At 40.6% G+C, this 11,172-nt stretch overlaps 1 protein-coding gene and 4 non-coding genes across 5 annotated transcripts in view; 1 reads left to right on the top strand and 4 right to left on the bottom strand.

Annotated features, from left to right (window-relative positions):
• Positions 1-929: 929 nt before the first annotated feature.
• LOC135464082 (uncharacterized) overlaps positions 930-11,172 on the top strand; it is a 70,530-nt gene continuing 60,287 nt past the window's right edge. Inside the window, 2 exon segments of the mRNA XM_064741569.1 lie at positions 930-1,548; positions 1,550-2,167. Coding sequence (XP_064597639.1) covers positions 1,024-1,548; positions 1,550-2,167 — 1,143 coding nt within the window. The 5' untranslated portion in view covers positions 930-1,023.
• Positions 6,331-6,401, bottom strand: Trnag-gcc (transfer RNA glycine (anticodon GCC)). Its single transcript has one exon. It is a non-coding gene; the product is annotated as a tRNA-Gly (tRNA).
• Trnag-gcc (transfer RNA glycine (anticodon GCC)) lies at positions 7,510-7,580 on the bottom strand. The gene has a single exon. It is a non-coding gene; the product is annotated as a tRNA-Gly (tRNA).
• On the bottom strand, positions 8,856-8,926 carry Trnag-gcc (transfer RNA glycine (anticodon GCC)). The gene has a single exon. It is a non-coding gene; the product is annotated as a tRNA-Gly (tRNA).
• Trnag-gcc (transfer RNA glycine (anticodon GCC)) lies at positions 10,048-10,118 on the bottom strand. Its single transcript has one exon. It is a non-coding gene; the product is annotated as a tRNA-Gly (tRNA).

Below are 11,172 nucleotides of genomic sequence, written 5' to 3'. Positions count from 1 at the left end.
CCGCAGCGCCACCAGTGTCAACAGCGCCACCGCAGATAAAGACAAATCACAGAGAAAAAAGAACCTGTCCCAAAGATAAAGGAACAACTGATAGTGAAAAAGGTAAATTTCCGGGAACAGGGTATAAATCGTCATCGTCATCATTTGATCTGGGTATAAGCTACGGTACTAAAAAGGCGGATGTTACCTCTAAGACAGACACGAGTAAAGATGCATCTAAGGACCAGTCTCCTAAAACCAATAGACATGGAAGCACTCAGAAGGGGGCCGGACTGATACAAAGGAATCTCACCCGATAAACAGAAAGCAGGTGTTTCAGCTATCAAACTGTCGTCAGCTGGTCGCGGTGTTGGAGCCATTTCACAAATAGCCAGTAAATTCGGGGACGCTGGTAAAGCGAAATCAGGTAGTTCCAGCGTCGCCATTAAGATAGGTAAGGACAAAGGAACCGCTGAAAATGTCGTAGACGCAAAGTCGACAGGTTCGAGTTTATCCGACAAATCTAGTAAAAGTGAAACAGAGAAACATTCCAAGAAAGATGCTGACACCCCCGCTGTGGACGAATCCAAACCAACAAGCAGTTCCCTTGCGCAAGCATCCTCAGCAACCCAGCGGTAGTTTGGCAAGCGGCAGTAGCTTCAGTTTCGTTAAACGCCTTTCGAAGTCTTTTTCCGAAGACGAAGCGAGTAGTGACGCACAAGAAAGCTCGAAGCAAACAAAAGATCAACAAGTTCCAGATAAAAGCGGGGCTCAGGCCCGGGATAACCTATCTAAAAGTCAGTCGCCAGACAAGAAGCCCGCTTCGCCCAAGGCCTCCGTTGGAAGTGCACCTGGAAAAGCCATATCCTCAATTTCCTCCAAGTTCCTCGGCGGTAAGCAAAATAATCAGAAGGACAAGGACAAAGGACGCTGCAAGGGCAACAACAAACAACAGCAGCAAGCCTAAAGAAAAAGATAAGGACTCGGACAAATCCAGTCCAAGCAAAACTACTTCGGCATCAAGTCCGAAAACATCCTTGAAAAATGTTTCGGAAATCATCGGAGGGAAAAGAAAAGGAAAAAGAGAAAGGAAGCAGCGTGTCCTTGAACAGGTCAAACTCGTGCCCCAGTCCGAAGTCCACTCTCCGTCACGTGTCTTTGAATAGCCGTGACAAGGACAGAAACGGCGGAAGCACGCGGACACCTTCCAGTCCGATCGGAAAAAGCTCACTGAGGCATGTGACGATCGGCAAAGACAGGGACTCTCACGACAAGAGCGTGTCCCCAAAGTCCAGTCCGAGTCCAAAGTCAAACGTCAGACCGACGTTTCCAAAATCGACCGAGAAGGATTCAGCGAAGGATTCTAAGCCACCACTACCTACAACTCATTCGACAGTGCAAACGGAATTCGACGACAAAGAAGAAATTGAGAAACTACGCAAGGAGATAACAAAGGTCGAAGAACGCTGTAAGAAACTGGAGGAGGAAAAGAAATCTCTTGAGAAAGATAAAGGTCAGGCAGACGATTACAAAAAAGCTATTGAGGACGTCAAGGTCCAGCTAAAAAACTATGGAGAGCAAATGTTCGAAGCTGGAGTCTGAAAACAAAACGCTTTCCGCCAGTTTGAAAGACCAGGCGAACAAAAACAAAGCTACAAGCGACAAAAAGGACGAATCAGAAAACATGACGAACGTTCTCAAGGCAACGGAACAGACGTGTGAGAGTCTGCGAGAGGAAAATGAACGATTACAACAGGAAATTAGGGAGATGAAACAAGAGATGGACGAAATGTACGATCAGTTCAGAGAAAGTGAAGCCGAGGAGTACAGAGATTTGCACAAAGAACTGGAGCTTACTGCCAAAAACTGCCGCATACTGCAGTTCAAACTGCGCAAAACCGAGCGTCGGAATGACCAGGTGGAAGCTGACAGGCAGCATTACGAGGACAAAATCCGCACGTTACAGAGTCAGTTCGAAGACAACGACGCTAAACAGCACATCCAGACACTGGAGGAAGAGCTCAAGGTGGCGAAAGAGGTGTCTGTCCGTCTGCACGACGAGCTGGACATTCTGGAAGACCGACGCGGTCGATTGGAAGAAGAGAACACGAAACTACAGGAGATGCTTACGAAGCAAGACAAGAAGGAGTTTCGGATGGAGATGGAAATTGATAAACTGACGGATAGGGTGAGTACATATACGTTTCGATTTACCAGCGAGAAGAAGATTTAGAAGTCGGTCGTTTTGTCTCTCTATTGGTGGGTCGGTGGGTTAAATTTTGACATGATTTACTTGCACATGGGTCTCCATTCCTTGAAACTGGGACATTCAATTAACGAACGACCTGCGTGCAAGACGACATAACATTTTATACAGGAAAGTCACAGCCATTGTGAATTTGTTCTTACTAATGTCTTATCCGTTTTAACCTGGGTTATTCTCTTAACGTGGGGCCTGAGTGTAACACGACACCGACTCGGTGCGGGTATCATGTGTACTTATTGCAGTGTGTGCAGTATCGAATTGGGCGAGCTGACAGCGGATATTCTTTTTTTACCCGCAATTTGCTGAAGTATGGCAATATCTATTATTTGAAAATTGAGGCATACACTTAAAAAGATGTTATTTTGTGTACTCTTGTATACTGGCACCAGACACATTAGCTTTTATTTAATGGCGTTCACAGTCAGCTTCGTGATTAGAAGGCCTGTATGACACCCTAGGGTTTGGGGCATGTATAAGTATCGTATTGGGAGAGCCGATAACTAACATTCAAATTAAAACGCGAGTTTTCCTCTCCGGTCGTACGTAGGAAGGTCTGCATGCTACCTGCGGATAGTCGTGGGTTTCTCCCAGTGCTCTGTCCGGTTTGCTAGCCGCCGTCGTATAGGTTAAATCTTCTCGAGTACGGCGTAAAACACCAATCAAATAAATAAATAAAACTCCAGTTACATGATCATATTTACCTTTGGCCTAAAAGGTATATGGTCCCAAATTTGATTACATGTACATTTGGCTTTGTGAGAGTGGAAGAATTTGGAGACTTGTTTAGTTTTTACTTCATTTAGTTTCTATGTTCATAGGTTTGCTTTGAACGTTTTCATGGAGAATTCCACCGTGTATAATATTGAGGCCTTGCTTAATTTGATATTGCATTTTGGTATTGGCCACTTTCTTAACGAATCTTTGACCAATAAGTAAAGAGCGTTCAGTTTTGTAAATATATGGCTAATTTAAATCATAATTCTAATTTATGACCAAACTCAGACTTATATTGTTAAATCCAGTCCAACACTGATGAGCTACCCTTTCCTGTGCAGTGGCGGTTGAACATGCAACCTCTGATACGATATATTGAATGGCTACAGTGCGGAAAATAAAACCAGATCAGTGACGACAGTGTGATGGCTGGCAAATGGTCACATGTAACCTGTGAACCTCTTGTCAATTTATCTCAGTTAGGTTTTATTCTAACTGTTCATGTAATCGCTTAAATAGCATTAAATTACATCTACACGCCCCCTTTCCCTTCCCCCAGCACCATAGTCTAGGCAGCTTTCGGTTAAAAAATGCAGTGATGTTAATGACAGTATATTAGACGTCAGAGCTCCAGAATAACTCAAAAAGCAAGTTCATTGCCTATTGTTCTCTTGCATGATAAACATCCGGTTGCTCACAAAACATTGTCAGAAAGTCAAGAATAAACAACAACCCGAATTACTGTAGTCGGTAAAGCTTTCCTATTGTCGTGACGTACACGTGTCAGGCTTGTAGTAGTTATATTCTTATTTATTTGACTGGTATTTTATGCCGTACTCAAGAATAGTACGACCGCAGAGAAAACCGGACAGGAAACCGGGGAAATCCACGACCATCCGCAGGTTGCTGGCAGACCTTCCCACTTATGGCAGGGGAGGAAGACAGCATGAGCTGGGCTGTAATAGTTTACTTATTTATTGTAACTTTTAGATAGGTGATATAATCACTTCGTTTTGCAGTGTAATTACCGTTTCTTTCGTAAACCATGAAGGTCGAAGCAAATTGGAAGACCACATTCACAAATCGCCTTCTCTCGAGAACTCCTATGGACCAGACTAAGATAGCTCTCGAACTCAGTTACGATGATATTCACCATAAAATGGTTTTCGGCTGGAATACGAATGTCTGTTTTGACGCCTAGATTTATGGGAGACCGCGCACATCCGGGGAGTTCACTGGCCTTCGGCAGTGGCAAGATTACAAGGTGATAGATAAAGTGGAAAGATGCAAGCAAATGAATTTTAAGTATGTTAGATAACAGAACAATCTGCTAATCATATTTAAATTGTGAACGTCAAAAAAGCGTTCTTTCGACTTAGATCACTATGAAGCAGAGTTTTGCATTAACAACGATCCTGTTTAGACAATATTTCCTTCTCCTCCTTGTCTGGGCGAGTAAAACCTATCGGAGCTAGTGTGGTCTCGAATATCACAGTAACTTTGTGGGTACAAGCAAATCGTTTTCACCCCTGGAGCGGCCTTCGCCATATAACACAATATCTCATCAAGCCTATCGGAATAGCATGCGAACACAATGGTAAGCCTGTTGGGGAAGCGATGTGCCTAGCAACAGACATATTGCCCTGTTTAAGCCCCACCAAAGCAATCTCCGCTTACTGCGACCCCCTTCTCCGCGGCACTGTTGCCAGATGGTGATATAGTATACGCTGTAGCATGTGTGTTACATAGAGAGTAAGTATATATACACAGGCAGAGTCCGCCAAATGCCGTAGAACCGCACCTCATATTAGCAATATATAGATTGGCGCAGACATCTGGACTACATTTTGTACGAAGCGTTATATAATACGTCCTGGGCTTACAGGTCTTGAACAACTTTACAGGAATCTCTGATTATATCACGCAAAAAAATAACCTGTTAATTTTAACAGAAAGTCAGTTGTCTGAGTGACGCTAGAATGTAGTCTGTCATTATAACACAATATTCTGTCACATTCAGCATATTACCCTGTTATTCTGATAGTGTCCTTATGTTGAATGAATAAAGTATGTGTGTTATATTTAACAGAATAATCTGCTGCATTAACAGAATACATTCTAGCATCACTTGGTCAACAGACTTTGTGTTAAATTTAACTCTTTATTTTTTTTTTAGAACAGATGCGTTAAAAATTATTTTGGGCCTTCACTAACTCAAACTGTTAATCCACTGGATCTCTACGACTGATAGACGGCCCCTCGATTGTATTGAGGTCGCACGTTCGAATCCAGGTCTCACTAGTTTGGCTGCATCTTTACGTCATGAACTTTGTCAGGCACCTAACGAATGTCGGTGGTTTAATCCGGGCACACCGGTTTCTTCCACCCAGGAATCCGATAGCCGTCATAAAAATGAGAAATTATTTAGCAGGGCGTTAAATACCAATCAAATAAATAAATTTAAAGCAATAAACAATCTATGGCCCAGCATTGGAAACCGGGGATCTGTATCACATATTTTGTGATACGTGGCGTATAAGTTGCTACTTTTAATTATTTACCTGAATGGTTAGACTAAAACTGAAAAGTTAACTAAGATATATTTAAACTGAGGCTGAGTTACACTGGTTTCGAGTGATCATTTGCCAATAATGACACAGTCGTCGCTCTTCATGCAGTAGAGTTTAGGCCTATACTGAGTTCGTGCATAAACCAGGATTCTCCTGGTGGACTAAACATCTTCGAGACATGGTAGCTGTTTTTACATTGTTTTCATGTGACCGTTTTTTAAATGTGATGACAATACAAGATTTAAATAATTTTAGACCTGCGACTAATTGCAATTAGTGTACCTGCATTTTGTTTTTACCTAAATCGGCTAAAGCCATTTTGCCAGGTGGGCGTGTAATTAGCTACTATTTACGTATTTACATGAACAGTTAGAATAAGACCCTGAATGAGGTAAATTGACACAGGGTCCTATTTCATCGGTTACGTGTGACCATTTGCCAACTGTCGTCACTGCTCTGGTTTTACCCCCTATGCTGTAGTGAAATAGTATGTCTGTGATAGTATTCTATATTTAACACTGCGCTGTACAATAGCTGTATTATTATTACGGAGGCAAAAAGACTCTAGTTTTACTCCACGAATGCATATAGATCACATTTTAAGACATGTGGACGAACATTTACATATTTTACAGATCATCGGTATGAAGGTTGAGCACTCAAACTATACGCAACGACATAGCTGACCCTTGATTTACACATATTAATACACACTTGCGACAGAATGTAAAAAGTTCTTCATCATTAGTGTATATATATATATATATATATATATATATATATATATGGAAAATAGCACCATGCATCGGCCGGGAATCGAACCCAGGTCACCCGCGTGGCAGGCGAGAATTCTACCACTGAACCACCGATGCTTCATGCTAGGACTCACTTATTTGCCTATTGTTTAATTGTCATTGGTGACGCCAGAACACTTAACATGCTCTATCGTTGCTATACATTTACAGTTAATCTGAATGAATGCATCACAACGTTGAAATCCGCGAAAATATCTTCAACTGTAAATATGGTAGTATGTGTAAACGGCACAGCCTTACAACGTAGCCGTGAAGGCCAGCGCAGCACGTGTTACTATATAAATAGGCCTAAGGGTGTCCCACGTACGTATTGCTACAAGCTTCTGGCTTGGCTGTCTGATCTACATATTGATGGTAGGTTAGGGTTCTAGCTTTAGCTTCTCGTAAACCCTGGCCCCTAGTTCTAGACCAGGGACATCGAATAAATTGCAATTAAAATCAATACAATTCTTTTTTACCCAATTCCCGTGGCGTTACAGTTAGAATAAAACTATAACCGATGGAAACTGATTACAGACCATGTTTGCATAAACCAGGATTCTCCTGGTGGGCTAAACATCTCCGAGACATTGTAGCTGTTTTTACATTGTTTTCATGGGACCGTTTTTTTTTAAATGTGATGACAATACAAGATTTAAATAATTTTATACCTGCGACTAATTGCAATTAGTGTACCTGCATTTTGTTTTTACCTAAATCGGCTAAAGCCATTTTGCCAGGTGGGCGTGTAATTAGCTACTATTTACGTATTTACATGAACAGTTAGAATAAGACCCTGAATGAGGTAAAGTGACACAGGGTCCTATTTCATCGGTTACGTGTGACCATTTGCCAACTGTCGTCACTGCTCTGGTTTTACCCCCTATGCTGTAGTGAAATAGTATGTCTGTGATAGTATTCTTTATTTAACACTGCGCTGTACAATAGCTGTATTATTATTACGGAGGCAAAAAGACTCTAGTTTTACTCCACGAATGCATATAGATCCACATTTTAAGACATGTGGACGAACATTTACATATTTTACAGATCATCGGTATGAAGATTGAGCACTCAAACTATACGCGACGACATAGCTGATCTTTGATTTACACATATTAATACACACTTGCGACAGAATGTAAAAAATTCTTCATCATTAGTATATATATGTAAAATAGCACCATGCATCGGCCGGGAATCGAACCCGGGTCACCCGCGTGGCAGGCGAGAATTCTACCACTGAACCACCGATGCTTCACGCTTGCAGCTCACTTATTTGCCTATTGTTTAATTGTCATTGGTGACGCCAGAACACTTAACATGCTCTATCGTTGCTATACATTTACAGTTAATCTGAATGAATGCATCACAACGTTGAAATCCGCGAATATATCTTCAACTGTAAATATGGTAGTATGTGTAAACGGCACAGCCTTACAACGTAGCCGTGAAGGCCAGCGCAGCACGTGTTACATATAAATAGGCCTAAGGGTGTCCCACGTACGTACTGCGTACAAACATTTACGTACTTTACAGATCATCGGTATGAAGAGTGAGCACTCAAACTATACGCGACGACATAGCTGACCCTTTTTTTTTTTTTTTTTTTTGAAAATTGTTGAATTTATTCCCAGATTGTCATCAAATACACAAGATTTCACAATACCCGGCTATCACAAACTTTTGAAATCACAAGGCAGTCTTAATTAAAATAAAATATCACAGAAAAGATGACTGCTTTGTGAATAGAACAATTGCACATTAGCTGCTCATTTCAATAAATACACTAATTTATCATTCCGTAATGTACAGAAGACTTTGTTTATACACCAGATTTTCTCGAAAGATGGCCTGTCTAGTCGAAAAAAGTCAACATGAATACGGGTTTTAATTATTCCTTTGGCGGCCTTAACAATAGCAACAGAATCCCTGTTTTTTTTTTCTGAAATATTATGTCGTTGCGTGCACACCAAATACTAAACTGAAGAACACATATGACATACACCATCACAGCTCTAACTTCCTGGTTAAAGGTGGAATTGAATACCTTGTAAATTAATGTTTCCGAGTCCATATTTGGTAGGTAGTTCGCAAACAAAACAAATATCCGGTTAAAGTCATTAAACACATCCTGAACGATTTTACATTGTACAAACAGATGTTGCCGAGTTTCAGACAGGGAGCAAAAAACACACAAGTCATCGGTGGCTACATTTCTCCTAAGAAGTTTTTCCTTAACGGGCAAAATGTCATGAACCAACTTGTAACTGAAGTTGACCAAGTTGTGATCTAAGAATTGATGAAAAACAGTTTTCCATATTCTAACCCAGTCCAAATGCGGCATAGACACCATTGCTCTTGGACAATGTACTATTTTTGTTACAAAATATTCATAAATATACCTGCTTGAACACAATGTTACAGGTTCATAACTGACCCTTGATTTACACATATTAATACACACTTGCGACAGAATGTAAAAAAAACTTCATCATTAGTGTATATATATATATATGGAAAATAGTACCATGCATCGGCCGGGAATCGAACCCGGGTCAGCCGCGTGGCAGGCGAGAATTCTACCACTGAACCACCGATGCTTCCACTCGCATCTCACTTATTTGCCTATTGTTTAATTGTCATTGGTGACGTCAGAACACTTAACATGCTCTATCGTAGCTATACATTTACAGTTAATCTGAATGAATGCATCACAACGTTGAAATCCGCGAATATATCTGTACTGTAAATATCGTAGTATGTGTAAACGGCACAGCCTTACAACGTAGCCGTGAAGGCCAGCGCAGCACGTGTTACATATAAATAATCTTAAGGGTGTCCCACGTATGTACTGCTACAAGCTTCTAGCTTGGCTGTCTGATCTACATATTGATGGTAGGTTAGGGTTCTAGCTTTAGCTTCTCGTAAACCCTGACCACTAGTTCTAGATTAGGGACGTCGAATAAATTGCAATTCAAATCAACACAATTCTTTTTTACCCAATTCCGTGGCGTTACAGTTGGAATAAAACTGTAACCGATGGAAACTGATTACAGACCATGTTTGCATAAACCAGAATTCTTCTGGTGGACTAAACATCTCCGAGACATGGTAGCTGTTTTTACATTGTTTTCATGGGACCGTTTTTTTTAAATGTGATGACAATACAAGATTTAAATAATTTTAGACCTGCGACTAATTGCAGTTACTATACCTGCATTTTGTTTTTACCTAAATCGGCTAAAGCCATTTGCCAGGTGGGCGTGTAATTAGCTACTATTTACGTATTTACATGAACAGTTAGAATAAGACCCTGAATGAGGTAAAGTGACACAGGGTCCTATTTCATCGGTTACGTGTGACCATTTGCCAACTGTCGTCACTGCTCTGGTTTTACCCTCTATGCTGTAGTGAAATAGTATGTCTGTGATAGTATTCTATATTTAACACCGCGCTCTACAATAGCTGTATTATTATTACGGAGGCAAAAAGACTCTAGTTTTACTCCACGAATGCATATAGATCCACATTTTAAGACATGTGGACGAACATTTACATATTTTACAGATCATCGGTATGAAGGTTGAGCACTCAAACTATACGCAACGACATAGCTGACCCTTGATTTACACATATTAATACACACTTGCGACAGAATGTAAAAAAAACTTCATCATTAGTGTATATATATATATATATATATATATGGAAAATAGCACCATGCATCGGCCGGGAATCGAACCCGGGTCACCCGCGTGGCAGGCGAGAATTCTACCACTGAACCACCGATGCTTCACGCTTGCATCTCACTTATTTGCCTATTGTTTAATTGTCATTGGTGACGTCAGAACACTTAACATGCTCTATCATTGCTATACATTTACAGTTAATCTGAATGAATGCATCACAACGTTGAAATTCGCAAATATATCTGTACTGTAAATATGGTAGTATGTGTAAACGGCACAGCCTTACAACGTAGCCGTGAAGGCCAGCGCAGCACGTGTTACATATAAATAATCTTAAGGGTGTCCCACGTACGTACTGCTACAAGCTTCTAGCTTGGCTGTCTGATCTACATATTGATGGTAGGTTAGGGTTCTAGCTTTAGCTTCTCGTAAACCCTGACCACTAGTTCTAGATTAGGGACGTCGAATAAATTGCAATTCAAATTAACACAATTCTTTTTTACCCAATTCCCGTGGTGTTACAGTTGGAATAAAACTGTAACCGATGGAAACTGATTACAGACCATGTTTGCATAAACCAGAATTCTCCTGGTGGACTAAACATCTCCGAGACATGGTAGCTGTTTTTACATTGTTTTCATGGGACCGTTTTTTTTAAATGTGATGACAATACAAGATTTAAATAATTTTAGACCTGCGACTAATTGCAATTAGTGTACCTGCATTTTGTTTTTACCTAAATCGGCTAAAGCCATTTTGCCAGGTGGGCGTGTAATTAGCTACTATTTACGTATTTACATGAACAGTTAGAATAAGACCCTGAATGAGGTAAAGTGACACAGGGTCCTATTTCATCGGTTACGTGTGACCATTTGCCAACTGTCGTCACTGCTCTGGTTTTACCCCCTATGCTGTAGTGAAATAGTATGTCTGTGATAGTATTCTATATTTAACACTGCGCTGTACAATAGCTGTATTATTATTACGGAGGCAAAAAGACTCTAGTTTTACTCCACGAATGCATATAGATCCACATTTTAAGACATGTGGACGAACACTTACATATTTTACAGATCATCGGTATGAAGGTTGAGCACTCAAACTATACGCAACGACATAGCTGACCCTTGATTTACACATATTAATACACACTTGCT

Source organism: Liolophura sinensis, chromosome 3 (genome assembly GCF_032854445.1).
Source record: "Liolophura sinensis isolate JHLJ2023 chromosome 3, CUHK_Ljap_v2, whole genome shotgun sequence".
In the NCBI taxonomy this organism is placed as follows: domain Eukaryota; kingdom Metazoa; phylum Mollusca; class Polyplacophora; order Chitonida; family Chitonidae; genus Liolophura; species Liolophura sinensis.
Note: the sequence above shows the minus strand (reverse complement) of the source record. Positions and strands in the feature narration are given on the sequence as shown.